This window comes from Grampus griseus (assembly GCF_964374135.1).
Source record: "Grampus griseus genome assembly, chromosome: 16".
Classification (NCBI taxonomy): domain Eukaryota; kingdom Metazoa; phylum Chordata; class Mammalia; order Artiodactyla; family Delphinidae; genus Grampus; species Grampus griseus.
In genome coordinates, this window is record NC_139010.1 from 85,724,858 (window position 1) to 85,752,425 (window position 27,568).

General features: G+C 61.4%; 1 protein-coding gene across 3 annotated transcripts in view; it reads left to right on the top strand.

Annotated features, from left to right (window-relative positions):
• Positions 1-27,568, top strand: part of INPP5A (inositol polyphosphate-5-phosphatase A) — a 180,258-nt gene that overhangs the window by 121,276 nt on the left and 31,414 nt on the right. For 2 of the 3 annotated variants that reach the window (XM_082674241.1, XM_082674242.1), the window contains exons 6-9: positions 3,690-3,793; positions 9,588-9,640; positions 11,071-11,190; positions 21,510-21,594. In XM_082674241.1, the coding sequence (XP_082530367.1) occupies positions 3,690-3,793; positions 9,588-9,640; positions 11,071-11,190; positions 21,510-21,594 (362 nt within the window). The remainder of the gene's footprint in view (positions 1-3,689; positions 3,794-9,587; positions 9,641-11,070; positions 11,191-21,509; positions 21,595-27,568) is intronic. The other variant, XM_082674243.1, reaches the window with a different exon arrangement.

Consider the following 27,568-nt stretch of genomic DNA (forward strand, 5'->3'; position numbering starts at 1 on the left):
ATCCACACACACAAAAAGGAATCTAGTCACAGACCTTACACCTTCACAAAAACTTAAAATGGATCATAGACCTAAATGTAAAATGTGAAACTGTAAAACTCCTAGATGATAACATAGGAGAAAATGTAGGTGAATCTTGGGTTCAGTGATGACTTTTTAGATGCAACACCAAAAGCATGATCCATGAAAGAAATAATTTTAAGTTGGACTTTACTAAAGTGAAAAACTTACATTCTGCAAAAGATACTGTTAAGAGAATGAGAAGACAAGCCAGAGATGGGAGAAAATATTTGCAAAAGGCACACCTGGTAAAGGACTGTTATCCAACATATACAAAGAGCTCTTAAGATTCAACAATAAGAAAGCAACCCAATTTAAAAGTGAGCTAAAGATTTGAACAGACATCTCACCCAGGAAGATATACAAATAGCAAATAAACATGATGAAAAGATATTCAACATCATATGTCACCAGGGAAATGCAAATTAAAACAACAATTAAAACCACTACACACCTATGAGAATGGCTGAAATCTGAAAACTTGACAACGCCGTGCTAGCAAGGACATGGGGCAACAGGAGCTCTCACTCACTGCTGGTGGGATGCAGAACCGTCCAGCCTCTTTGCAAGACAGGTTGGCAATTTCTTGCAAAGCTAGACATACTCTTACACATCCCTTGGCATTTACCCAAATGAGTTGAAAACTAATGTCTGCACAAAAACCTTTACAGCAATGTTTATAGCAACTTTATTCGTAATTAGCAAAAACTGGAAGTAACCAGAATATGTCCTTCACAGATGAACAAATAAACAAGCTGTGGTCCAGAGACAAGGGAATGTTATTCAGCAGTAAAACAAAGTGAGCTATCAAGATACAAAAACTCAGGGAGGAACCTTTTAGGAGGAACCTAAAATGTGTGTTCCTGACGGAAAGCAGCCCACTGGAGGAGGCCGCCTGCAGTACGTGGCCAATGACTGAGGAAAGGATGGAGACAGTAGAAGCATGGCTGGTTGACAGGCGCTGGGGGAGGGAGGGATGGACAGGTGGAGCAGGGGGGTTGGGGCCGTGGAAGTGCTCTGCGTGCCCCTGCAGCGGTGGATACATGGCGTCGTGCGTTTGTCGGGACCCCTAGCGCGTACGAGCCCACCAACACGAGATGCTGGGAAGCTGTTCGGGGGACGGATGGGAACTCTGCACTTGCAGCTCAGTTTCCATAATCCCCAAACTGCTCTACAAATACAGGCTCATTTTTAAGAAAGAGGCCTCCTCCGCCCCACCCCCGCAGTCTCCTTCTCTTTCCTCAAGGGAACTGGGGTTTCATCTCAGCAGAGCTGCCTGCTGCTGCAGCAGCCCCTGCCCTGTCCTCATTCCCAGGAGCCTGCAGGTGGCTGCCCATGCCTCAGGGCTGGTCCTGCACCTGTGCCCGCCTGGCTCACCGAGGGCTGGTGCGTCTGCCCTGTGGGCATCCATGCGTCCCGAGGATGTCCGTTTGGGGGGGCGTCCACCCCTCTGCAGCTCATGACCCGATGCCCTCAGTGGGCTGTTGGGGTGATTCAGCCTTTGCTACGAGGATTCCCATCCTGAGCAGACCTTTAGAAAGAACTTGCTTTATTCTCAGGTCCAGGCGATACTGGCGGTTAGCAAAGGGGGTAGGAAGGAGGGATAAAGAACCCCCTGCAGGGCGCCCAGACCGTGGGCCCGCGTGGCCCCAGCAGCAGCTCGGCGCCTCCCAGGGACGAGCCCGGATGTCGGGAGGAGGGGCGTCCCTAGGACCCGGCAGAGGCGGCCGCTGCCAGAGGCTGGACCTCCGCCCGGCCCTCACCCTCCTCAGAGGCCTCGTGGGGGCCCAGGGCCACCCCTCACTCCTCCTTCAGGCTCAGCTCCGCCCTGCTCCGGGGCTCCCCTGACCGCCCCCCAGGTGACACCCTCCTGTCCTCCACACTCGGGGAGTATCCACGTCCCATGTCCTAACCCACGTCCATCTCCCCGCCTCATGCCCAGGCCCACCCTGCGGGTCGTGTCTGCGTCCCATGTCCGCGTCCTCAGCTTCTGGCCGGGCCCCACGGCACTCAGTGGACGTCCTGGTGCCCACTGGTGCAGGGAGGGCCCAGGAGGGGAGTTGGAGGCCCGGGCGGGGTGGAGGGAGGGGCGAGGCGGGTGGGTGCACACAGCAGGCTGCAGCCGCCTGCCAGCCTGGCGCCCCGGGTGGTCTGTGCGGGACAGGCCTGCCGTCAGCAGGAGCGGTCAGCTGCCCCGCTCTGGGGCCGGGGTGGCCTGTCCGCCTCGCGAAGGGGAGCTGGACGCGACGTGCCGGTGACGGCAGGTGTGCCCCGCAGACAGCACTCCCCCCGCCCCCCTGCCACCCTGGTGCCGGCTGTGCGGGGTGGTTTGATAAACGCTGTCCTTCCACGGAGATGGGTGGGTGGCTACAGGAAGTGCCTCGTGTGGTTAACACTCCTGCGTCATTTCCTGCCGCAGGTGGGTGTTATGAGTGGGTCGTGGCTTCGTGCCTTATTAGTTTACACTGGCCTGTGCCCACCTTCCCAGGCACCAGCCTCCTGGCTCGTGGGTTCGCCTGCGTTTCCCCCGATGGGCAAACCCGGGGGTGGGAGGGTAGCCTCAGAGCCAGCTGCACCTGTCATCTGAGGCTCGTCTCCGTGGTTTGGGAGCCAGGTCAGAGGAGCAGTGGGTACAGCGCAGCTCCGTCCTGGGGGAGGGGCCCACGTCACGTGCTGTCTGTGTGTCAGTGGGCCCGTGGGGGCCGGCAGCCCAGAGACTGCAGGCGGGGCTGCCTGTGGGACGCGGAGCAGGGCCTCCACAGACACTCTGACGGGACAGCTCGTCCTTCGTCCCAAACACCATGGATCTTCACACACCCCAGGACCCTCACCCCAGTGTCCTGGCCCGGGAGCAGGGGACAGGTGATGCTCCGGCAGCCGGTGGGGGCAGTCTGGTGACCGCCTGGGCTGGGGTCTCCCCGTGGCGGTCTCGGCAGGCCCCCCGCTGCCTGGGCTCTCTGCCGGCATCTCGTGGGGAGGCTGACAGCCTTCCCACCCACCAGACAAGTAAGAGTTTGAGGAATAGACACATTTGTGCATTAAACTCCACGGTGGTCTCTGAAAAGGAACGATCCCAGGTCTGGGTGTGAAAGGACCAGGCCAGGCCCTGTGTGCGGGGCGTCAGCCAGATGCGGGGAGAGCCCGCGGGACACTGGACAGGGCGGGTGGCCCAGAGTGCCTGGCCTTCATCCCTTTCCCCCGTCTCACGTAAGGACTCCCCTTCCCTGGTTAGGAGTGATGTTGGCTGGATGCAAGGAGGAAATCCATGTTATTAAATGAATTCGTCTTAAGTGTGAGTGGACGGTAACTCCACGGCCCTTTTAAATGCAGTCGCACTTTGCTCAGAGGATGCCAATTAGCCCCTGTAAATCCGCAGGCCGGGAGCTTGGAGCGGGTAATGACACCCCGTGTCAGATTCCAGGTCCAGGGATGGGAATGCACGAGCCACGGCGTCCCCGGGAGCAGCTGCCCTGCCTGGGGGCGTGGCCCTCGTCGGGTCTGCCTCCTGGGCCCTCCCTCGCCTCCACAGCACTGCCCGGGTGGGATGCGGGACCCCACGTGGCCCTGAGCTGGGGGGAGGGGGAGAAGAACTGAAGTTACCCCCGGGTCCTTCTTCTGCTCTTTCCTAGCCAAGAAGTATAAAAAAGTCACTGGTAAGGAGATCTACTCAGACACGCTGGAGAGCACGCCCATGCTGGAGAAAGAGAAGTTTCCGCAGGACTACTTCCCCGAGGTACGTCGGGGCCCCGCCGGCCACACTCGTACTAGTGCGTTTACTTTCAGGTGGGATTTAGGACGTGAAATCTTCATACTTCACAGTGGGGATCCCCCGGCTGCCGTCATGCTCCAGTATTCTGTCCTGGGAGGTTCTAAAACCCACGTGGGTTCATCTGCGTGGTCTTAGATGAGGGCTGGGAGAGCCCGTGGTGTTTACCGTTACATCAGTAGGTAAATTTTCTAATCATCATCGTTTCCAGGCAAAGGAACCTTCCCCCAGAGAGGTAGAAAAACCATAACCTGTTCATTTGGGGCCTGGGGTGCGCCAGGGGCCTCCCAGCAAACCTCAGCGTGAGCAGGTCGATCTGGCCAGTGATGCAACCCGAACAGAGAGCTCGGGCGTGCTGGGACAGTGGCACTCGGGGGGCTCTCCCCATCCCCAGGGTGCTGAGTGAGCCCCGGGCTCTTCCCTGGCAAAGCCTTGGGTGTGGCCAGAGAGGCGCAGCTGCATACTCGGAGCCGGTGCCCCCACCCTGTGCGCTTCAGCAGAGGGAAGTGCGGGGTTACTTCTCACCCTCTGCTCAGACACAGTCAGGAAGCGTGCATGTGTTTCCTCTGGGTTTTAGTGCATTTTTGTCCAGTTATTTTTATGTAGCCGTTACGCTGCACACATAATTTTGGATTCTGGGATTTTCAGCGAATACTCTCACGACCAGCGTGTTTGGAGTCTCGTAACCTGTGTAGTCCAGGTGTTGATCCAGACTGGATCACCTTCCCTTTCGGGGCCTGTTGACTCGCAGTAGGAAGTGACCCGTGACTGAAGCATTAGGGGGTGAGACTGAGAGCCGGGCGGCCCCTCCTCACAGCTGCGTTTCCACACGGCCCCCAAAACCCCACGGGGCAGGTCTTCTTGGTCGAGGATTGCCCGCCGTGACTCTGTGGAGCCGCCCCTCCTGCGGCACTGGGAGCCGATTTCAGCAAGGCCGCAACTTTATTAACTTGCTTTATGACCCGATCCTGCAGTGGAGGAAAGGTGGCCGTGCCTTGAAGGATGGGCCGCGTCCCCGGCCAAGGACGCGGTGTCAGGGGCCCGCCTCCCGCCCCGCCCGCCGCTGCCCCTGCCCCTGGGCACTGCTCCCCTCTGCTCTGCGTCCAAGATTGGAGGAGGGTGTGGCTAGAAGGCTCCGGAAGCTTCCGTTCTCAGCCTTCCATGAGTGCGGCCGAGCCTGTGAGTCCTGCAGTCCTCCCGGGACGTTGGCCAGTGGACATGTCCAGCAGGAGGCCGGCCCAGGGTTCCCCGGATCAGGGCGAGGGCTGAGAAGTCAGTTTCAGAGGCCATCAGTGTCGGTCTCCTGGCCCATCCTGATCCAGACTCACCCTTGCTCCCCTGCAGGCAGCATGGGAGCCGGCACTGGCCCTGGCCTGAGAGCAACCAGGGACCCCGGTGAAAACGGCGCAAGCTGTGGGGAGACCAGGGGCGGGGCCTGCAGCGCCACAGATAGGGTCTCGGCCTCTCCCCCGACGCGGGCATCTTAAGAGCGGGAGAGCCAGCTTACAGAGGCCCGCTGGGGACAGCCCTGAACGGGCCGAGGAAGAGGCTCTGGCATGTCAGCCGCTGCTCTGCAGGAGGGACCCTGACGCCCCTGCTGACGTCCAGGGTCCACGCACCTGGCAGAGAAGGCAGGGCTGCCGGGGATGGCCACGAAGCCAGCCTCGCCCAGATCAGCGCAGGGGCTGGGTGGCTGGTGGGCAGTGCTGGGCCCGGGCCTGCGTGGGGCTGGGCGGGGAGCACTTGAGGCAGCCCTTTGAGCAGTTAAGTATCTTTGCAGCTCTCCCCTTTAACTGCCACTGGAGTCCTGAGCCGCGGCAGGTGCCAAGGCGAGCCTGTGGCCTGGGACTGGCAGGCGGCAGGGATGGCAGGCGGGCCTCTGCTCTTCCCGAACCCGCCCGTTCCCTCGAGGTGCTCCCCCAGGCCGCTGCCCACCCAGGGGACGCCTGGTGCCTGGGACGGAGTTCCCACTCCGCGCCCCCCGCCAAGGACTGGGACGCACCTGGGTGACCTGGCTCGTGGTTGGACGCCCAGCGCGCGGCCCCCGTCGCCCCAGGGACTCGCTCAGCCCACAGCTGTCCCTCATCCTCTCGTCACTTGCCAATGACTCCAGAATTCGGGGTCCTCTCACTCCACCTGTGCCCTCGGAGCTGGGGTCACTGGAGGCTCCCGGCATCTGTCATCTAGGAGCTGTGCTGCTCCCCAAGAGGAGCCTTCTGTGACGGTCACCGTGTCTTCCTGGGTGGGCAGAGGGGGCCCCACTGCTTCCTCCGGAGAAGGTGCCCGGCACCTGGGCGGGAGCCTCTGCGTTCCCGGCTTGCCTGCTGCCGCCCTGGCCCTCAGGCTCTGCCCTGTGCGGGCTCCCTCCCCAGAGGCCGCGGCGTGTCTGGGGGTCTCCCCGCATTTCTCTTCCCACCAGGGCCCAGGCGGCTGTGAAGCTTGGGCTGAGGTTGACCTGTGGGTGGTGGTGGGGGGGGCAGGTGTGGGGACCTCAGCTGTGGTTCCCACCTCCCTGCACACCCCATGTGCTTGCTGTGCCCCCCGAGGTGCTGGCCGGTGCCGGCCGGGGGCACTGAGCCCTCCTCAGACCCAATTCCAGGCGGCCTCACTGTCATCCGCAGGCAGAGGGGGGAGTGCGTCTCTGGGCGGAGAAGGTTGGGGGGTCTCTGGGTTAGACCCCGATGTCTCGACTAGAGCGGCGTGTTGCTGGGACAAGGTGACCCCTGCCCCGGGGTGCTGGCCTTCCTGGGGGCCCCGTTCTGCTCCATGGAATTGCCCGAGTGTGTGCTCCGCTGGGTCTGATGACGTATGAGTTTTCAGGGCTTGTTCATTTTCCTCTCATCTCCATAAATTAACAGAAGGAAAATCTTATTGAGAAAAACACAAATGCTTCTGATGTTTCTGTCAACTGCGTGGAATTTCTCAGGTGTAAGAAACTCCAGGACCGTTGCCGGGCTCCCGTGTCCTGCCAGGAGCCCCTGCCTGGCGTGCGTCAGGTCAGCAGGCCGCCGGGCAGGGCCGCGGTGCCCAGGAGGCTGTGCTGCGGCTGCTCCCCTCCTGCTGGGCCTGCAGTCCAGGCCTTTAGCCTTATTGGAACACGTTCTGGGGGAGGGAATTAGTTTAAGACTGATTTCTCTTTCTTTTATTACCGTCACTTAAGGGCAATCTAAACGTAATTACCATGATGGAGGCATGATGCAATTCCAAATAATTACAGCCCACTGCACATAAAACCGACAGAACTTCCCTGGTGGCTTGTGGGCGCTCTTGGCTCGACGCGAATTCCACGTGCTGCCTCTGGGGGAAGCACTCCAGGCAACGCGAGACCGTTTTGAAAAGCAGGTCTGCGTCGTCCGTCGGGGCCGAGGCATTTTATTCCTCCTGCCCGTCGTGAGAAATTGGTTGTTTCCATGCATCACAGGGACTGTTCCAAGCTCTTATGAAAGATGAATTAATTTCACTAATGCTCTGAAGCGGGCCTTTCACGGGGAGGCTGGGTGGTGATAACCTTCCCGCAGCCTCCCTTTTCTCACCGTGATTTATGCCGTCTTTTAGTAGATGAAGCCGCCTGTATTCGCCATCCATCTGCTGGTAAAGGCATCCTATTAACAGGGCATCTGAGCAGAGACTTAATATTGTCAGGTGAATGATGTGGCGGCCCCCCCACCGCCCCCGCCCAGACCCGGGCGTGACATGGTTCCCACTCCAGTGTGAGAGCCTCTCTGAGAACTGGGGTGGACACCCCGGGGCACCCCAGCCACTGCCGTCCCGTCTGCCGTCGCCTGGAGCCTTGGGTGGCTTGAGAAGGTGGCCGATGACCAGTGAGCCTGGGAGCGTGCACGGGGCTGGGAAGAGGCAGAGGAGGCCCAGCCCCGCCCGCTTGCACCCCGCCTCCGTTTGCTATGAGCACCTGCATCCGGAAGCTTCTGTGCTGGAGGCCCCAGCCTCCCTACATGTGTGCTGACCACAGGCTGCCCTGCCGGCTGCTCCCAGGGAACCGGCCCAGACCCTGGTCCCGCTTCCGGAGACTCGCCCTGAGCCCAGGAGTCAGGCCGCCCTGTGCTGCAGCTCCTGGTTTCCGAATGTGCATGAGGGCACCAGGGTGGCGGCGCCTGCTTCCCACTCTCTGCAGGACGTGGCTGCAGATGGAAGACAAGTCGCTGGTTCTCCCGGCGAGGCTGAGGGGGGGCGGGGCGCCCTCGACAGCCGGTGTGCGTGGCGACCCCCTCCCACTCCCGCTGCGGCAGTGGGAGAAGGCGACAGACCTTCTGGTGGATTTGACCGGGCCCACGTCCAGCCTGGCTCCCCTGCGGCCTGCCCCAGCGGGTGACCACTTGCCATGTGACCTTGGGTGCGATTCTCAACCTCGAGGGCTCCTGGGTCCTGCGCTGAACAGCGGGCTGGATTCTGAACCGGACGTGGTCAGAGAGAGGGTCAGCGAATCAGCGGTCCGGTTGAGGACGCGTCAGGAACTCAAGGCCGTGGTGACCTTGTGAGAGCAGTCTGGGCAAGGGGTGGGGTGAGGAGCCCACGGGGCGCCGAACGAACGGAGCAGAAGAGAGAGGAGCCCCTCGTGACGGCTGGCTGTCGGGGGAGTAGAAGCAAATGGGGCGGTGGCTAGGGAGGCGCGTGGAGAGCGCTTCAGCCGCCGAACTGTCTGCTCGAAGTAGAGAAATGTGTGGCTGGCCTGGGCCCCCACTTCCCTGGACACGGCCGTCAGGAGGCCGTGCTTTTCGCCGCGTCGGTCTCTGGGTCCCACGCGGCTACCATCTCCGGGACCACGCGGTCTCCGCCCTCTGCCCCCGCCTGTCCCCACGGCACAGCCCCACATGCCCCCCGCCCGAGGACCAGCCCCTGTGCTCCGTGGACGCTTGACACGCTGCCCTGGCACGTGGGCGGAGGGTCCCGGAGAAGACAGACGTTCCCTCCAGCACCCTAAAGTTTGCCACCAGGGATTCAGGAAGGTCCCCAGTGCCTCCCGCAGACTTGCAAGGGGTGCCGGGCGGAGCCCCACTCCCAAAACTGCTCAGGCCGTGAAGCTACCCTGTGCTGTGTGGCCATTTAAGTGAAAGTTGATTATGACACTGTCACACGCGGCCCCCAACACGGAACGTCCTTCGTCACAGAGCGGCTGCTGGGCAGCCCGGCTGCATCCCACCCTCCTCCCCTCCCAGCGTGAGCACGAGGGGACGTGGCCGCTGACGCTGGGCGGGGCAGGTGCCGCCCCAGCTGCGGGACAGCAGGACGGGTGGCGGCTCAGCGAGGCTTCTCCCAGCTTCTCCAGCAGAAGTTCCTTTCTTTGAGGTGGGGTTGGTGGAGCAGAAGTAAAGATGGGGTTTCTGTGTCTGTCTGCCTCCCGGGGTCCCACACGGCTCTCTCGCGGCGATGACGCCGCAGGCCCCGAGCCCGCTAGTGGCGGCCTCTCCACACCGACCGCGCAGCTTCCTTCCGGCTCAGACGCGTCCTGTCACCCGCCAGGCCCGCCAGCTGCGTAGGAGGTCTTGCTGGCGCCGCCGCTCGGGGCCCCCTGAACTTGGCCAAGGGCGTCCTCCTGTCCACTGGGGCCCCCCATGGCCTGGCCGACTGAGCCCCTGCAGCTGGTCTGGGAGATGGTGGTGGTCGTGCCTCGTGGTCCCCTCCCTGCCCGCAGCCAGTGCGGAGCCCGTGTGGTCCCACTTTTCTCGGCGCCCCGACTGCCTGTGAGCCAGGCGTGCCCTCCTCCCCCCTCACTGCTGACAAGTGTGACCTGTTTGTTTTTCAGTGCAAGTGGTCGAGGAAAGGCTTCATCCGGACGAGGTGGTGCCTTGCGGACTGGTACGTCCACCGTGGTCCCCTGCGTCCCAGGACGCCCCCCTTCAGCACTGCGGGGGCACTTCCGTCAAAGGCTGCCCGACCCGACCCGACCCTCTACTCTTTGACCCTTTTTGTTCTGGCGACTCTGTGTGACACAGAGCGTGGTTGCCGGGCACATGACTCTGGTGTCCCAGCACTCACTCCCACCCGCCCCCCCATCCCGTGGGTGCCCTGGCAGCCCCTCCCCATGGTGGTCCCCCTGCTGCTGCGTCCAGCAGCGGGTCCTGCTTCCCTGACATGCGCTCGGCCACCTGGGGTCGGGCCCGGGGGACTGAGGCCACGGTCTGCACTGTGAGGTCCTGGGGTTGGGGTGTCTCCCTGGGGAGAGGCCCGACCTGCCGCTAGCTGACCGCTTGTTCAGGCCAAGGCTGCAGCCCATCCTCAGGAGCTGCACTCCCGTCAGGTGCCAGCGTCAGCCAGTGACCGCGGCCCCCCTGCTATTTCCACGCGGGCCCCTCCTTGGGGCCACGCACGTCAGGGCGTTTCCTGAGGCCAGGGTCCCAGAGCGTGAGAGGGAGCTGAGACAGCCGCAGCCTTCCTGACCTGACCCCCCAACTCCTGCCCTTGTTCTCAGTCCCACGGGCCCCCCCGGTGCAGCGTGGGAGGGGCACGGGGTGGCCGCCTGGGGTCAGTGGGTCCTCATGAGGCCGTAGGAGAGAATTCGAGCTCTTTATCCGGCCCAGGACAGTGCTGTCAGGTCAGCGCACGTGTCTCACTGGATCGTGGGGCCCAGTGGTCCCAGCTCTGCGGATGGCCCCCACCTCTCTGTGCGGCAGACAGGCTGCAGCGATGCCCCAGGGCTCCCTGGGCACGAGAGGCTGACAGGCCAAACCCGCCTCGCCACGTCCCTGCAGAAGCCCAGGCGACGCTGGGCTGCTGGGGTTTCCCCAAGGGTTTTCCAAGGGCTGTGAGCTTGGGGCTTCTTCTGGGGAGTGAAATGAATCCCTTAGTGACCCCTATGGCACGGGGACCCCATGGTGAGCACTGAGCGCACAGGGGGCTTCGGGCTGTAGCACCAGCTGCCCGTGGAGGGAGCTAAGGCCTGGGGAGGGGCCTTGTCCCCCCTCCCCCCTCCCGTCGCCCCTTCCCCGGCCTCCCTCCCGCTCCCCCCGCCCCCCGTTCTGAGGAAAGTTCCTGGGATCCTGTGTAGGTCCCTTTCTTCAGAGAAACAGCTCCCTTTTCCGTTGGCCGAGTACCCGTGTCCGTGTGGGGACTTCACTGTGTGAGGACTCCAGGTCTTGTGTGTCCTCTGACCACACCTCGGGGGAGGACACGCCCGGGCAGCGTGGGTGCACCTGCCTTGAGGAGCCAGGTGGGGCGGCATGGGGGGCCGGCCCAGGCAGCCGGGCAGCTCCAGCCCTCCTCCGAGCTTCCTGTCTCTGTCCCCGCAGTGCCTTCGACTTGGTGAACATCCATCTTTTCCACGATGCTTCCAACCTGGTTGCCTGGGAGACCAGCCCTTCTGTGTACTCGGGGATCCGGCACAAGGCCCTGGGCTACGTGCTCGACAGGTGGGTACTGAGGGGGGCCTCCCCCCGCCCACCTCTGGGGAGGAGCGCGCCTTGCTCTTTAAGCCATTTTTCGTATTTACCCAAAATACGGAACTTGCCAGTGTCGACCCAGGGCTAATGCACAAAGCCCGACCCCTGCCCCAAGGCTCCCGTTATCCTGTCCAGACGTGCTGGACAGTGGGTGTCCTCACTTTCTTTTCCGTCTTGGGGGGAAGATGAGCCATGGCAGACGGAGGTCTCCTTTGGCCTGGGGTCCCGCTGGCCGCGGGCTGAGTCTTCCCAGACTCTGGCCCCCCACCGGGCTCCGGCTATAGGCCCCTTGGAGTGGCTGGCCGGGCAGGTCTGCCCTGCCCGGCGGAGCGCTGCCTCCCGCACCGCTCTGCCCCAGCTTCCCGGCCCGGCTGCGGGCCCCTGGCCAGAGGGGAGGCAGCCTCAGTGGTCGTCAGAGTGCGCGAGTTCCTCCCATCACCTGCCCAGGCTCCCAGCACACCCCTCCTACCGCCCTGGCCCCCGTCACAGCTGGTTTTCAGGACCCTCCCCCCTGGGCCCTCTGAGGCCCTCCCTCTGTCTGCGATGGTCTCATGTGACCTCTCACGGGGTCGCCGCTGATGGGCTGTCATCTGGGAAAGAAAGGGAGCTCCTCACACCCAATTAACAGGCTGCGTTGGGCCCTGATTTGCCGGAGCGCGTCCAGCGGCCGAGTCCTCAGCTGGAGTCCTCTCCCACCAGCGCCCGTGCCCTAAGTGGGGCCTTTGGTCCTCTTGGGCTTGGGGCGGGGTCTCAGATCTCCCCAGGACCTCGCCAGCCTGCCCAGACCATGAGTTGTGCCTGTTCCTTCTGTGAGCGTGCTCGGCCGAGACGCTCCCTGGACGGAGCCGGAAGGCCAGGAGCCTGTCCTCGTGCCACCAGTCAGCAGGACGAGACAGTGGCCGCCAGTTCGCCTCCGGGCTGCCGGAGATCAGGCCCCTTGCCCCATCCGAGGCCCCCACGTGGGGGACACGGGGATCTGCTTGCCCTCACCCTGTCTGCAGCCAGGCGCCAGCATCGCCCAGTCTGTGCTGAGGCCCCGGGCTGTCCGCCCTCGCGGCACCGGCCTGACGCGCACGGTGCCTTGGTCCGGGAGGAGGCCCAGGGGCGCGTGTGGTCACATCAGACTTGGGAGCGGCCCTCCTGGGAGGGCTCATCTCGCAGCGGCCAGACCGGCCTCCCAGGGCTGCTCGGCTGGGGCGCGGCTGGGGCCCTGCGGTCCCTGGGCCCTCTCTGGGGCCTCCTTTGGGGCCGGAGCCGGCTGGATGGGGAATGAGCTGGGCTTGGCGGCTGTGGTCAGGTCGTCAGACGGATGGCCTGAGGATGTGTCACTGCCCCAGACCGCCTGTGCTTTGCGGCCCCCGGGAAAGCGGCCTCTGGGTTTCGGGCCCTTCCCCAGCTCTGCGTTCCCATGAAGGGCTTCTGTGGGGCGCTCAGCCAGCCGCATCCGGACCTCCGCCGCGCGGGGCCGGGCCGCCCGCACAAAGGGCCGCTCTGTCGGCGGTGAATGACGGGCCGCCCTTTCATCGGGGATGCTAACCTTTTGGCAGCCACCAGCAGACCGCATTCTCTCTGCCGATTGGGAGGACAATGCCATGCTGGCCCTTTGAATGGACGCTGCCACCAACAGTTTCCCATTCAGGGCGTTGGGAACCTCTGGGAACATTGTCTGCGGCCGGCGTGGACGCAGGGAAACAGTGCGGGGTCCGACGGGAGCCCGCCTTCCCGGCTTAATCTCCCCGTAAAGCCTCGCAGGCTCGCGTTTCCATCCGAGCGAGGGTGTCAGGCCCGGGAAAGGTGGCACGTCAGCCCAGGTCCTGTCCCCACAAGGTGGTGGGGGGACCGCGGGTTAAAACCGAGAGGCACCCGGTGCTGTGTTTGCAGTTTTTTTGTGAATCCAAGATTATTCCAAAATAAAAATCTTACTTAAAACAAAACAAAAAACCCTGAGAGTCAAACTCTCGTCTGAAGTGTGTGAACTTTCAGAATTGTTTACGCTACGAGCAGCGCCCGCCATGAATGTCCCCTGCAGAGCACCACGCCTATGGCGCCCTTGCTGTGATGGGCTTAGTGGGAAGGATTCCCCTTGGAGACGTTGCAAAATAGGATTTCCAGTGTTAATAAAGGGCGGCCAGTGGGTTCGTCTGGGTTTTTATGGTAAATCATAACTGATGTTTTTGTGCAATAATTTTTTGCTTTACATCTCTCGTTCTGGGACTTCCCTGGCGGTCCAGTGGTTAAGACTCTGTGCATCCAATGCAGGGGGTGTGGGTTTGACCCCTGGTCGGGGAACTAAGATCCCACGTGCCGCGAGTCGGGGCCAAAAAAAAAAAAAGAAAATTAAAAAAAACCCTCTCGCTCTGCAAGGTTAAAAGAAGACAAACCTCTAATTAGCAAAGGGCGTCAGGCTCAGAGACGCTGCAGTGGGCTGTGTTGGGGCCTCTGCGCGGGGCCTGGGGTCCTGTCTGCCTGGAGGGGTGGCTCGGACCCTCCTCGGGGCTCTGGGGGGCTGTGTGTGCCGCGTGCACCTTTGTACCCCCCGTGGGGACAGGTGGTCCCTCTCCAGGCGCACAGTCACGCTCTTGGGGAACGTTTAGGGCGTTAACTCGGCAGCAGAGACTGCAGCTCACACAGTCCTTCCTGGACTCTCCCAAGCTTTCGGCCGTGAAGTGAGATTTTTTTTCCACAAGTGACAGGGCTCTTGTGTCTCCCTATGCAATGCGGCCGGGCCAGGTCCTCAGGAACATTTTTACATCACAACTGTGAAATCTCGGCATAAAGCGCCCCTTTGTCCCCCAGTATCTCTTCACAAATACAGTCCATTGTCACAGCGCTGAAGTTAATTTGATCAACATTGGGACATTTAACTTTTATGTCCGGTCAAAAGAGTTGTTTCATGCTCATTTTGGGCTTTCAAAGAAAATGATTGCCAGAGAAATAATGCTGCCCGGGACAATTGGGAGCAATTAGTTTCCCAGGGCGCGGCGGTGTGATGCGGCTGCTCACAGCTCCCCTTTGTCGTCCTGCGGGCGGTCATCCGTCAGCTGTCAGCGCCTCAAAGACCCTCGTCTCAGGGTTTCTCTTAGGGCCGTTCCCAGAACTCGCCTCGCTGGTCAGCCAGCAGAAGAAAAGCCGCCGGTCTCCAGGCAAAGACAGGCTCTGTGCTAAGGATGCGGGGCATCGGGACGCCCCACGTGGCCGGTGGCCCCCACCTCCCCACTCAGGCGTCCCTCAGCCTGGAGGCCCAGGTGGCCACTGTCCCGTGTCTGTTTGGAGCCCAGCTCAGACGCAGGAGTCCCGGGCCCACCAGGCAGCGTCCTCGCCACCCCGGCTCCTCCCCAGCCGAGGGCTGGGCTCCTGCGTGCTCCTGGCGTCAGGCATCCAGCGAGGTGTGGAAGGCTACGATGACAGTCCTGCGCCCTCCACTCGGCAGTGTCAGGTTTACGTTTTTCCGTGCTTGTCCTTCTGTCCAGAAGTGAAACGAGGGTGCCGTCGGTGCCCCTGTGTTCTCTGTCCTGAACCCTCGTCGTACCCGCCCCCCCACTCTGCCCCCCCGCCGTCTTGATCCAGTGCCTGTCTTTCCTGGACCCCGTGCACATCCCTGGACCGCTTGTGTGTGTTAACATGTGTGCAGTATTGTGTATGTTGTTTTGGGGGAGGCGGGCTTCCGTGAGCCCCTTACATGGTGTCCTGGAGAGTCACGTGAACGGCAGCGCGGGCACCCCCCTCTGTGGCTTGTGTCGTGCGTGTGTCACTCCCACCCCCCAGCCCCACGTCCCCGTGGCAGCTCCGCCCGTGCTCGTCCCCCGTCTTGCTGGCCTCCGTTTGCGGTGTTCTCGGGGCTTCGCTAGCATGCAGGGCGTCTCGTCCTTCTCCGCCGGACGGTGGCCCCGCCAGCTGCGTGCTCACCCGGACTGGGGACCGCGGGGTGGCCTGCATCTCCCGAAAGCCGCTGACATCCAGCATTGTTTCCGACGTTCTTTGATATCAAAAGTCTTAAAGCCTCCCTCGGCTTCCTGAGCTTCCAGCTCTTGTTTTCTCTTCCGGGTACGTGGGGGAACTGAGTGGCCCCAGGAGGCTATGGGTCTTCTCTGCTTCTCTGGCTTGTGGTGGCATCTGAGCAGAAAAGGCGTATTTAATATTATGATGCTATTTAAAGAACGAATGAGAGAACTGCTGACGGGAAGCTCAGCCTGATGCCTGCAGGAGGTCTCCACCCACAGCCCTGCCCTGGAGACCGTTGTCATCAAAGGGAGCACGGCCATGCAGAGGGTGGCAAACAGCGATTTGATTGAGAAGTGCCGGCCATGGTGGGGCCTGAACCCCTCCTGTCCCCCCGACAGAGGCAGCCTCGTGGGCTGGAGGACATCTCGGTGCACAGACAGGAAACTCAGGCCCAGGCTGGAGCCGGACCAACCGTGCAGATTACTGGAGAGCCCGCGGCCACGATGCACTTCGTTGCCCTCAGCTCTGGAGGCCACGGGTCTGGGGTCAGGGCCCGGCGTGGTCGGGCTCTGGAGAGACCCCTTCCTGCTGGATGCCGCTGGCTGCCTTCTTGCTGTGTTCTCAGGTGGCAGAAGAAGCCCTGGTGCCTCTTCTTACAAGGACACCTGTCCCATCGGGTCAGGGCCCACCCTCATGGCCCCATTTGACCTGGATCATCTCCTGAGCGCTCCGTCTGCAGTACTGTCTCAAGGGGCTGGGCTTCCTCGTAAGACTGCAGGGACAGTCCAGCGCCCGCGGGGCCTCACGGCCTCATTCCAACAGCCGAGCTCCGGCCACCAGCCGGCTGAGACCAGAGGGGCATTTCAGAACCGGGCGCGGTCCCCGGAAGCTTACGGAAAAGAGTGGCTTCTGTAACCAGCCACCGCGGCTGCCCCGGCGCTCTCCATGTTCTGCTGCTCGAGGGTGTGGCCTTATTGTGCTGAGACTCCCCCTGGTCCACCCCACGCAAGGGGCTGAGGGTTCGTGTGTCACCCGTGCTGGGGAGCCCTGGGCCCAGCCCCAGGGTGCCTGCTGCTGCAGGAGGCATGGGTGACCTCACAGGTCACTGGGGCGCCAGGCCTGGGTAGACGCCGGGCTGGAGGAGCGCACGCGTCGCTGGAACTCGGCTCAGGCTCCATCCCTCAGATGTGTCCTTCCTGCCTTCACACGGTATCCTCCTCCTCTGTCTCTGCCTCAGGGGCGTCTGGGACAACGCACCTCCCCACAGGCTCCCTCGTGCCTGCAGCTGTCATAGTAGGGGACTCCCCCAGGGCTGCCAGCCCCACCGGCCCAAGCCCGAGGCCAGCACGCGGGGCAGAGTGAAGCGTGCAGTCCTGAGAATAGCTTCCAGGAAGGTCGGTCTGTAGAAGGCAGCTTAGATGCACGTGTGATAAACCCTTCAATCCGATGCTTTAAGACTAAGGGAAACTCCAAAGACCCTGAAATCAGCGGCCAGTCGTAGGAACCTCCTGCCGTCCGTGCTTTGCTATTTCAACTTGTTTGACCTGAGCACATGGCCTCTCCCAGATCTGAGACGAAACCTGAGGTCAGTTTCCACCACGTTCAGAGGCTAAAAATAACAAAGGAAGGACCCTGGAGTGCAGCCTGGTGGGCAGGCCCGACGGCCCCTCGTCTGCCCCTCTGCCTGGCGTCCTGTCCAAGGCCCGAGCCGCCCCCAGTAGAAACGTGTGACCTCAGGTATTCGGTCTGTGGCCCCTTCAGGGCTGTCGCCTCTGCCATCGGGCTCTTCAAGCCGCGAGGCGTCCTCGGCCCCTTCCTTCCGCACAGGCAGCCTGAGCGGGTGGGGACCCTTCGGCACAGCAAGGTTCCTCGCGTCGTGAAATCGCCCGTCAAGACAGAAAGAGGCTCCGTTCTCAGCCTCTCTCCTGAAGCACTGATTTCCATGGCTCTTCGTGTAGTTCTCTTTCTGAATTAGGCACAGGGTATTGACGTGGACCTACTTTTTAATCATAATAGCTACTGACAAGGTAATTAATTTTAAAACAACGCTTCTTTCCTGCTGGCCCAAATGGCACTATGTTGAAATTAAAAGTGAGGGCTGCGGGCCGCGGTCTGGCACTCGGACGACTGCTTCCCCGTGACAGCCCTTCCATCTCGCCTCGGACGGCGATGTTATTAATGGGCTCAGGCCATTACATCAAAAGGAGCAGGGCACGGGAAGATGATAAAGTTTAGGGTTTTAATGATAGAATTACAAGACCCGAGACAAGCTGATGAAATCACGTCACCCGTCACCGCGGGCCACCCCGTCCGTCACCAGAAAGAGGCCGCGGGGGCCGGGTTTCAGGAAGGCCGCCAGATGCAGCATTCTCTCCCTCCGAACCCTCAGAGCTCTTTAAAGTTGATTTAGTCCCATATTAAATCTGAAATTCGTTATCTTTTAAAAAGGAAATTACCTCTAAACGGATTCTGCCATTTAATTAGCCAGATAGTCTTGCTTCCCCGGCACGGTGTCGGCCGTCTGCACTGCTTCCTGGTCCCTCGTTTCCCGCCCATCCGTCAGGGCGAGGACGGTCAGCCGGGGTCAGCCGGGCTCGTGCTTCACCCAAATCGTCTGACGCCCGCCCGCCTCCACATACCTCCCGGGAAACCGCCTGTGTGGGGACTGGGGCCCAGGCCTGGGCCGGACCTCCTGTGCGTCCCTCGTGGCCCCCTGGAGCAGGAGAGCTAGTGTGGCCGTGACCTCCAGCGCCCTCAGGCACCTTCCAAGGCTTCGACCCCAGGAAATGTGGAGCTCCAGCCTTTCCTGCCGCAGGGCTGGAGCCCGGCTTTCCAAGACAAGATTTAAGGCAAATGCTCTGGCTCGAGAAATAGTTCAGGATCGAGGGGCGCTGTGAGCGCTCTGGCCTCGCGTCTGAGCCGTGTCCCCGTCGCCTTGCTCAGGTGTCGCGTGTGACCCGACACCACGTTAAGCGTAAGAAGCCGCGAGAGAGCAGCCGGTTCGCCTGTGAACGCAGAGGTTTCTCCACTTGCCACACCGACTTTTCTCGAGGACATTGTGCCCTGGGCTTCTTAAGAAACAGAAACTGATACACCCTCAGGATAAGATGTGTAGGTTTAAAGTGGACATTTAAAGTGTTTCTGCCCAGGAAGCGTGACAGCTCGCCCTCCTTCCTTCAGCAAATCAAGTCGAAGCTTCAGTTTGGTTTAGTTTTTCTTAAAAAATAAATAAAAAGAACGAAAGAAAAGAGAAGTCCCCTTGAGTGGCCTGAGGTCCGAGTGGCGGTGGTGAGGAGGCGCCATGCGACCGCTGAGCCCAGACCTCGTGGGGTCCCAGGCGCCGTGTCAGCTTGCTCCCCAGCCCCTTGCCCCGGGACACCCCAATGGGCACCCCCCAGGCTCCTGTCTGGAGGCAGCCTTGCTGGGCCGGGGGCGCAGGGGGAGGGGGCTGAGGCCGGGAGGTGCCCCCGAGGGCCTCCAGGCGGGCTGGGGCCGACGGGCCTCGGGGAGCTGCAGGGACTGGCGGTCCTTGCGCTGGGGCTGCACGGCTGCTGGGCGCAGAGCGGTGACGTGGGGCCCCAGAGCCGTGAGGCTGGAGGGTGAGGGCACGGGGAGCAGCCCCCGTGCCCACCCCCAGGCACAGGCCCTGGGGCCGCAGGCGTCTCTGGCCTCCGCGCACAGCCAGCAGTCACTTGGCAGGGCTGCAGTGAAGAGTTCCGTTTGGGGGTTTTTTAAAGAGCAGTGTGGCGGAGCCCCAGTGGTTGTGTCTCTCTCATCCACTCACTGGTCCTGGGAGGCGGGGCCGGGAGGGACATTGCTGCTTCTCCTTTCCTGGTGGGGCTTGTGCACTGGGTCCCCTTCCCAGAAGATGGGCGACCACGGAGTCCGTGCCCCGACGGGACACCCTGTCGGCCTTTCCAGGAACCTGTGCAGGTTCTCTGAGGTATTTTCTTCTTCTAAAGTTTAAGGGCAGAAGAGATTAACTTTCTTCAAGATGGCTTGGATAGCCTCCTGCTGACAGACAGTCGATGGGGGTGGGTTCCTCCCCCACCCCCGCAGGTGCCAGGCGGGTGGGACGGGGTGGGGTACACGGCCAGTCCTAGATGTACGGCAGCCCCAGGGCCGACCCACCGGCCTCCCTGTATTTTCATCCCTGAGCGATGTCTCCTCCACAGAAAGACTTAACTTTTTTTTTTTTTTTTTTTTTGCTGTACGCGGGCCTCTCACTGTTGTGGCGTCTCCCATTGCGGAGCACAGGCTCCGGACGCGCAGGCTCAGCGGCCATGGCTCACGGGCCCAGCCGCTCCGCGGCATGTGGGATCCTCCCGGACCGGGGCACGAACCCGTGTCCCCTGCATCGGCAGGCGGACTCTCATCCACTGCGCCACCAGGGAAGCCCAGAAAGACTTAACTTTTCACACAAGAAGTGACGTCACTTGTCATCTGCACCGTTAATGACAATCTGTTAAAAGACGTCCTTTGTCTTCAAATTCGCATGTGTGAGAATCAATCCAACTAAACAGGAAAACAAGACTTTTTGTGGAATTTAGCTCCGTGATACAGCAATTAACATTTGAGAAAATATGAAAACAGCTGAGACAATTCCTAGAAGAACTTCAACAAGCAGGGCTTCCCCATGAGAAGTCCTATGATTTAAAAGCAACAGGAATAGATAAAAGATCTGCAGAAAAGGAGAGTCTCGAAAAGACCCATGTAATCCAGGGACTCCTGTTCTGCACAAACTCAAGGGGAAGAGGATTGAATGTTTAATAAAGGGTTTGGATCAGCCGACTGTTGGGAAAATCGATAAACTAAGACCCCTTCTTCACACGTAATTCCAGATGGATTAAAGTCTGCACTACAGACTCTGCCAGGAAGATGAGAGAAGGACTTGTCGGGAATCAGCCTTGGGGGGAGAAGGGCCAGCAGCTGGGGGGACGTGGGTGTGTTTCCTGCGTGAAAATTAAGGCTCGTGCGTGACAGGTACCGTGAGCACAGACAGCATCACCATCACACTTCACAGGGAAACTCTTGGAGTTGAAAAAGCAGGAGGCAAGGAACCAGAAAGGAAAGCAGGCCAGGCGCGAGCAGAAGCCACCAGCTTGCCGTCCCCGGGGGTGCGGACGGGACTGTCCCTCCAGCCCAGCGGCCACCGTCGTGAAACAGCGGTGATGTCATCGCTGTCAGTCACCTTTCCTTTCTCAGGCTAGTGCGTCAAGTTGGGAAGGCCGCTCCGGGGTTGGGGGCACGCCTGCTCCCTCTGCCCTGGGGGCCGGACGGGGCAGGGCCGGTGGCACCCAGGTGTCTCGGTGCCGGCCAGATATTTCTGAGTTGATCTGGGCGAGGGGTGCTCCCGGCTTTGCCCGCCTTTAATATTTATTTTCTCAGAGTCCATCGCAGCACGTGGGCCATGGGGGCGGCGCCCCACACTGTGCCCGTGGGCCCTGCTGCTCCGTCTCGGCGGGGGTGTCAGTGCAGCCACCAATGGGCGGTGGAACCGGGGACCTGGGTCACGGAACCTCCCTTCCCTTCTGCCCAGACCACACGTCTGCTCTGCGGGCTGTCTCGTTAGCCGTGGTTCGCATTCCGCTTTGAGTTGGAAGTGACCCGCACTTGCTTCCTTTGCCCTTGAGGCCAGTGCAGCCGGGACCCTGCTGCCACCAAGGGTGGGGAGGGGGTGGGGGAGTGAGTGAGCGGAGGATCGGGGTTGGGTGGTGTCCTGGCCTCTTACCGGGGAAGAGAGGTCTGTATGGGGCCGGGGTGGGGGTGACACTGACATATCACTGTCACGTTTGCCGTGTGTGCGTTTCTCAGCTGAAAAATCTCTATGAAATAAATTGTGATTGGTTTAAAATACGTGGAAAAAGTTTTTTGAGCCAGGCAATACTTAGCTTAAAAAAAAAGACATAGTCACTCTCACTTTGTAGCTTCCAAACATCCACGTGGGGATAAGCTACAACGCTGAGAATGAGGTCAGGTGTCCACCACCGATGGGAGGAACCGTCCACGGACCAGACGGAGGCGTCCTGGGCTCATGTGGGTTGCCCGCTCCTGGCTGCTCTCCTGTGTCTGGCGTGTGGCGTGGCCCTTTTCCTTCCCTGGCGCAGGCTGTCGTTGCACGCCAAACGTGGTTTTCACGGCCCCGGCCCAGCGGATGGGACTGCGCTGGCGCACACCCCAGTGCTGGCAAGCTGGGAGCCGTCTGGGGAACACGTGTTGATCACGGTCACTGGGGTGCAAGCGTCCTTCAGCAGGAGGCGGTGGGAAATGCGTGTGGGGAGCCCGGGGAGAGGCCGGGCGTGGCGGGCGCCGTGCCTCAGTAACCCCCTCTGCTTCTCTCCTCCCAGAATCATCGACCAGCGATTCGAGAAAGCGTCCTACTTTGTCTTTGGCGATTTCAACTTCCGACTGGATTCCAAGTCCGTGGTGGAGGTAGGCCACGCCGGGAGCCTCACGCGTGTTCGGTCATGTTGGGAAGACAGCGGAAGCCCGTGATCCTCGACGGGCGCGTTCCCACTGTCCTGCTCACTGGTTCTATTTAAGGCAGAAACTCCTAATGGAGAACGTTTTACTGTCAAAAGGGGGCTGTTATGGGAGCCCCTCCGAGCGAGTAGTTGGGTAGTGGTCGGGTCACTCAGCACATGTGTGCTGAGCCTGGAGATTCCTCTGTTGACCGTCGGGAGAGGAAAGGGAGGAAGCTACCTGTGAGAAGGCAGCCCCTGGTCAGCTGTATGCGCCAGTTCCCCCCAGCTGTGGGAATCTCCAGGGTGCCCTCAGGCCCCTGGGTGACGCTCCCGCTGAGTAGCAGGCGCAGGTGGAACCTGGATGGGCACCAGCCGCGAGGCGACCGGGTCGGAAGGCCAGCTCGTCGGCCCCACCGGGTCCCGCCACGTGGCCTGGAGCGTGGTCTCCTCTGCGTGGGGCCGGCTTCTCCCAGAGGGTCTGCGGCCCTGAGCCCCGCTGCCGCGCCTGCCCCACTCTCCCGGGGGTGCAGTGCTGATGGCAGGGCCCCAGGCCGCAGCGAAGGGGGCCTGCCAGCCGCCCAAGGTGAGCGGGTCCCCCCAGACCCAGCTGCAGGAGGGAGACCACAGCGTGCAGGGTCCAGCCCAGGCCTGTCCAGAGCGGGGCACACACAAGCGTGTGCCTGCAGTGATGGTGGAAACAGCAGGGGGAGACCCCGGGGGTCCCCTCTTGTCATCTTCCTTTGGCGTCTCAGGTACAAGTAATCCTCCCTTCTCGGCAGAAGATTCTGTCTTAAAACTGAGCAGTGAGAGGCGCCTGAGTGTGGGGAGGGGGCTTTCGACCACTCGGAGTGTTTTCAAATAGACAAATGAATTCCACTGAGGACCATAAAATCCTGTGTTTGGTTCTGCTGCCTTTTCCCCTCTTCATTTTGAGTTTGGCTCAATCAGCAACCCGGATCCAAGGTCCCATGGGTTCCGTGCCTTTGAGCCATGGGTGCGATGCCCGCCTGTTGAAATCCGCCAGTGCACGTGTGATGCTGTGAGGGGCGTGGGGAGCCCAGCCCAGTGCCCGCAGGCCAGGCGCCCTCGCCAACAGTGCCTCCTCTGGTATTCTAGCCGCGCTGGTTTTGCTGGGTTGAGCCCCCGAGCGCAGGTCACTTCCGGCTGGTACTTGGGCCCAGTGAGCCTGCTGTGCTGGAACGGCCTCTCTGCTCGCCCGAGGGCCCCATCTAAGGGCAGCGGCTCTGGACACGGGCGGAATTGTCACGGGACGTGTGGCGCAGGCGGGGCTCCGGTTTCCATGGGGGGCGCCGAGGCTCCTGCAGAGTCGTGATTTCCTTTTCTTACTGAGTGGGAAGCGGGAGGACACGGCCCTGGGCGTGAGCGGGCGTGAGGGGGCGTGAGCGGGCGTGAGGGGGCGTGAGGGGGCGTGAGCGGAGCTGGGCCGTGACACGTGTGGCTGCCGCTGATCCTGTGACCCCCTCCCCTTCCCCAGGCTTCTCTGCCCGGCGCCCTTTCTCCTGACCCTTCACCTTCAGACCTTGGCTTCACCTCAGGGACCCGTCCCATCCCCTAGAGCAAGGACTCCTGCCACACGGTGACCGCACAGGTGGCCGGTGCTGGCCGGGGTCCTGATGGACCCTGGACTCGGCCAGGGAGGCGCTGCCCGCGGCTGGGCGGCTCCATCCTTCTGTGTTTCCTCCCAGAGGTGGCAGCCCGGCCCCGTATCATCAGGATGTCGGGGCTGGTGGTACAGGACCCACGGCCACACGTCCTTGACCGTGAGTGAGCGGGGGCAGAGCCTGAGCAGGGACGTAGGCGCTCACTTCCTGGTCAGTAACGGCCCGAGGTCGTCCCCTGAGCAGCAGCGCTTTGAGGGCCAGACGCGGAGGAGGGAGAGGGCTCGGCCCGCGTACCGAGGGGCTGCCTGGTCTGTGGATCCACAGGGAGACCCCCGATGGGCGCATTGTCCTGAAGGCCACCCGGGGGCCCCAAGCGTCTCCAAGGACCAAGAGCCTGAAGGTTCCAGGCCAGAAGCCTCGGTATTTGGCGGGCTGCCCAGGTTTTAGTAAGCCCCTCCCCCCCCGTCAGGAAGGTGCAGGGGTCTTCGTTCTTCAGCGGTTTCCCAGCTAACTGACTGACTTAGATAAGGAGCCACAGGGAGTGCTGCCTTTTGTAGGCAGTTCTCACAAACAGCTGATTTTCCAGGGACGCGGAACTACGTGCACGAGCTTCCCCTCCTGGGCCCCTGCGGACCCCACCTTGGCCTCCCCGGCCCTCGGCTTCCCTTGGCCTGGCCGCCCCTGGACCTGCCCCCGGCCTTGGTGTCCCGCTGTCCGGGCAGCCGGTGAGCACACCTGGGAAGGGGTGGGGCACGCAGTGTCTGCCGCTTCCCTGTGTGGGCGGCTGTGTGTGAGGTCAGGTGCAGGGCAGCAGTCCTGCTGCTGGTAAGAGTCACAGGCGTTACGCATCTGTGTGGCCCCTCCCCCAGGAGGTCACTTCCTGAACAGTCAGTCATCTGTCTGCTCTAGGCATTTCCGTGTGCCTTCACCGCAAGCCCCTCGGACTGTGCTGGGGACCCCATGTCAGCAGTCCTGAGAGGTCAGAGGGACCCACGGCAGGGACGGGTCCTGGGCACACAAGGGCACACGAGGGCTGACCCGGGGGGCAGGAAGCAGAGGCCCTCCGCCCCGCCAGCCCCGCCCACCCCACCCCACGCGGGAGAGTGGGTTCTGGTGAGGGGGCGTGGCGAGGGCGGTCTCGGGCCCGAGGAGGTCCCACTGCACCCCAAGGGGACGTGGTCGTTCTGAGCAGCAGCTCTTCCCAGCGGGCCTGCTGGTAGGCGTTGGGCTTGGCGGGGCGGGACGGCTCCAGGAGACCCCGTCCTCCAGGCACACGGAGTCTCCCTCGCGGAACCGGCGGCTTCACCCCGGGCTCCGTTCAGTCTCCTCGCAGCCTCTTCTGGGAGCCGCCCGGAGTGTGGCAGCGCATCTAAGCGGACCTGAATGCCACCAGGACACCCCGCACCCCCAAGCTCTGGGCTTGCCCACGACAGCTCGCTGGACACTGCCCCTGCCCCGCTGCTGCCAGGGAGTGTTTGCTCTGGCTGTGCACCCGCACACGTGAGAAAAGCGCTCCGTTGTCCAGGGCTGTGAAATTGGCACTTTCAAAGGAGGGAGGAATCAATGGTGTTTAATTGAATTATTTGCTCGATGAATAAACAGATGTGTCTAAGATTCGTGCATTAATTTTTGGAGGGTTTTCTTGTGCACGTGGTTCTTTAAACCATACGGTCCATCTATCCTGTGGATAAATGGCTGTTCAGTTGACGAAAACTTACATCTCTGCACACAGTTTACTGTGTAAGTAAAGCAAACCAATGGGAAATGATTTTTATTCCCAGCACGTGGAGTATGATTTTTGGTATAGCGAGTTTTTAGGACCGTTTGGTCAAATGAAGACTTTAGCCCTAGGGGTTAAAGACCGTCTTCTCACGCCTCATCAGCACAGTCATCAGCTGTTCACAAAGCATCCAGGCTGAGCAGGAAGCTGCCATGCAGTCCCGCGGCTGAGCGCCCTGGCGGCTGAGCGCCCTGGCGGAGAAGCAGGGACCCAACGGGGGAGTCGTAGGCGGATAGCGTAGCGCGTGACACCCGGACCCCACCCTTGCACCCGCGTGTCCCCTCCGGGTTGCCACGTCACCTTTGGCCCCAGACGTGTCCAGCTGATGAAGAAAATTGTAATGAACTTGGTATGTTCTGAAGTCCCCACGGAAGACACAGCTTGTGCCTGGTGGCACAGCTTGTGCCTGGTCATGTTTCGTGTCCCCGGCCGGCGGCTGGGACACTGGTCTCAAGGCAGAAGTCTGAGGTCAGGGGGCTCCCTCCTGCCTCCTCGGCTCCGGTGGCCCAGGCGCCCCTGGGCTGTGGCCGCGTCATCACTGCCTCTGCTCCGGCCTCACGTGCCTCCTCCCTGCCTCACTGTCCTTGTGGGGACAGTCACTGCACTTGGGCCACCCTGAATCCAGGGTGAGCTCGGCTCGAGAACGTTGACCCGTCACATCTGCCAAGGCCCTGGTTGACAAAACAGTCGTGGGCTGAGGTCTGGGTGGACGTGAACTTGGGGACGCTCTGCAGCCCCCTTCCTGCCAGAGCCCCATTTCCTCTCCCACCGCTGGAGAGATCGATGCTAACTCAGAAAACATACTTGTGGGCAAAGCTAGATCTAAAAGTTTAACTGAAAGAGACCAAGTTTCTTTTGCTGCAGATTAATTTCAGTGGCGTTCATTAAGCTACCTGTTTACGTCTTGAATTTTAAAACACCATGGAAGCACCTCTTGGAACATCACAGTCTGCTGGCCCGCATGGCTTTTTGAAAGGGTTTCTAACTGTAGAAACAACTTACAGAAACTCTGTGGACACCAGAGGAGAGGTCTCCAAATTTTCCCGAAAGGTTGTTAGACCGAGTGGATGGCTTCTCGAGGCCTACCAGCCGTCCCAGCTCCCAGAATGTGCAGAGCAGCGTGAGGACGAGGCCGCCCGGGTGTTCCGTGGCTCCGGGACACCTCATCGGGGCTTTGCCTGTTACAGGAGAGCCGTGTATGGAGGTGAAGGTGGCCACTTCTTGGGACTTGCACAGCGGGGAGTCAGCGGGGCACATTTGGGGATGGGCCGCCTGGTGGACAAGGCCTGGCTGGGGCCACAGGGTCCTGCAGGTTCTCAGGCAGTGCTCGGGGGCATCACTGAGGGTGGCAGGCAGCCTCCAGGTGGGCACTGGGGCACCGGGAAGAGGGGGAGGGGGCTGGGATGCAGGCAGCTCATCCTCTGCCCCACCCCCTCCAAGGACTGTGCCCTTTCCTTCCAAACAACACGGCCCAGGAAAGAGCACCGGTCAGAGGCGCACCAAGGCTTGAGCCGGGGCCCAGGCCTCGAGCTGTCCCTTCCCTGGGTGAGCGGCTGCCCTCAGCGGTGACCCTGTAGAGACACCGCCGTTTCGTGCCTACAGACCGGGTCCTGGGGTGGGAGAGGCCATGCCGGCCCCGACCCGTATTCCTGGGGAGGCCGGTGTCCTCAGCTGGTGGGTCACCCCACAGACGGTTTCCAGATTGCCCAAGGTCAGCGTAGCACCCAAGGTGACCACGAGCGCCCCAGACAGCACTGCAGTCGTGCGGGTCAGAAGGTCCGAGGAGACGCAGGGATGGGGACGCGGGACCTCCGTCTGCCGGCGTCGTCTTGTCTGGAGGTGGCAGGTGACCCCCTTGAAGAGGGAAGTTGAGGTCTTCCTTTGTGCCGGCTTGGCTGGGCTTTGGTGTTGGTTGCTGGTCCCCCACTAGAGTGGCAGGTACACCCTCCCCAGCCCTGGGCCCCTGAGATGCCCAGGGATGCCCCGCCTCTGGTGCTCACCCCGCCAAGCTCCTGGAAGCTCCCAGAGGGGAGTCAGGTCCTTCCGGAAACACGAGCATCCTGACCTGCAGGGAGAAAGAGGCTGCAGCGGGCAGGGGCTCCTGGAAGGACAAGTCGGCGCGGGGCTCCAGGGCAAGCTGGACACCCGCCGGTCCTCTGCAGCAAGGGGTCTCGGGTATCTGGCTGGCACCAGCGTCGGAAAGAAGTGCTTTGTGCCAAGTGAGCGGCTGCCCCTCCCACCCCCGGAATTAGAGCTTCGCGTCTCAGACGCAAAGTAATACAAACGCGCTTGCCTAGCAGAGCTGAGAGAGGATCCTGCGATCAAACTTGGCACCTCTTAAGCCGTAATTAAAACAGACAAACTATAAACACCACGATCGTGTGCCGTCTAACGGGCTGTGCGTCCCGAACGAATTAATGATGCAGCCTCCCACTCAGCTCCGCCGGCGGGATTGCTCAGAGAGTATGTTTCATGCCTTGCGCAGTGGCAACTGGCAGCTGGGCGCTCAGCTGGCCAGTGACAAAGGGTGACAGCGGTGC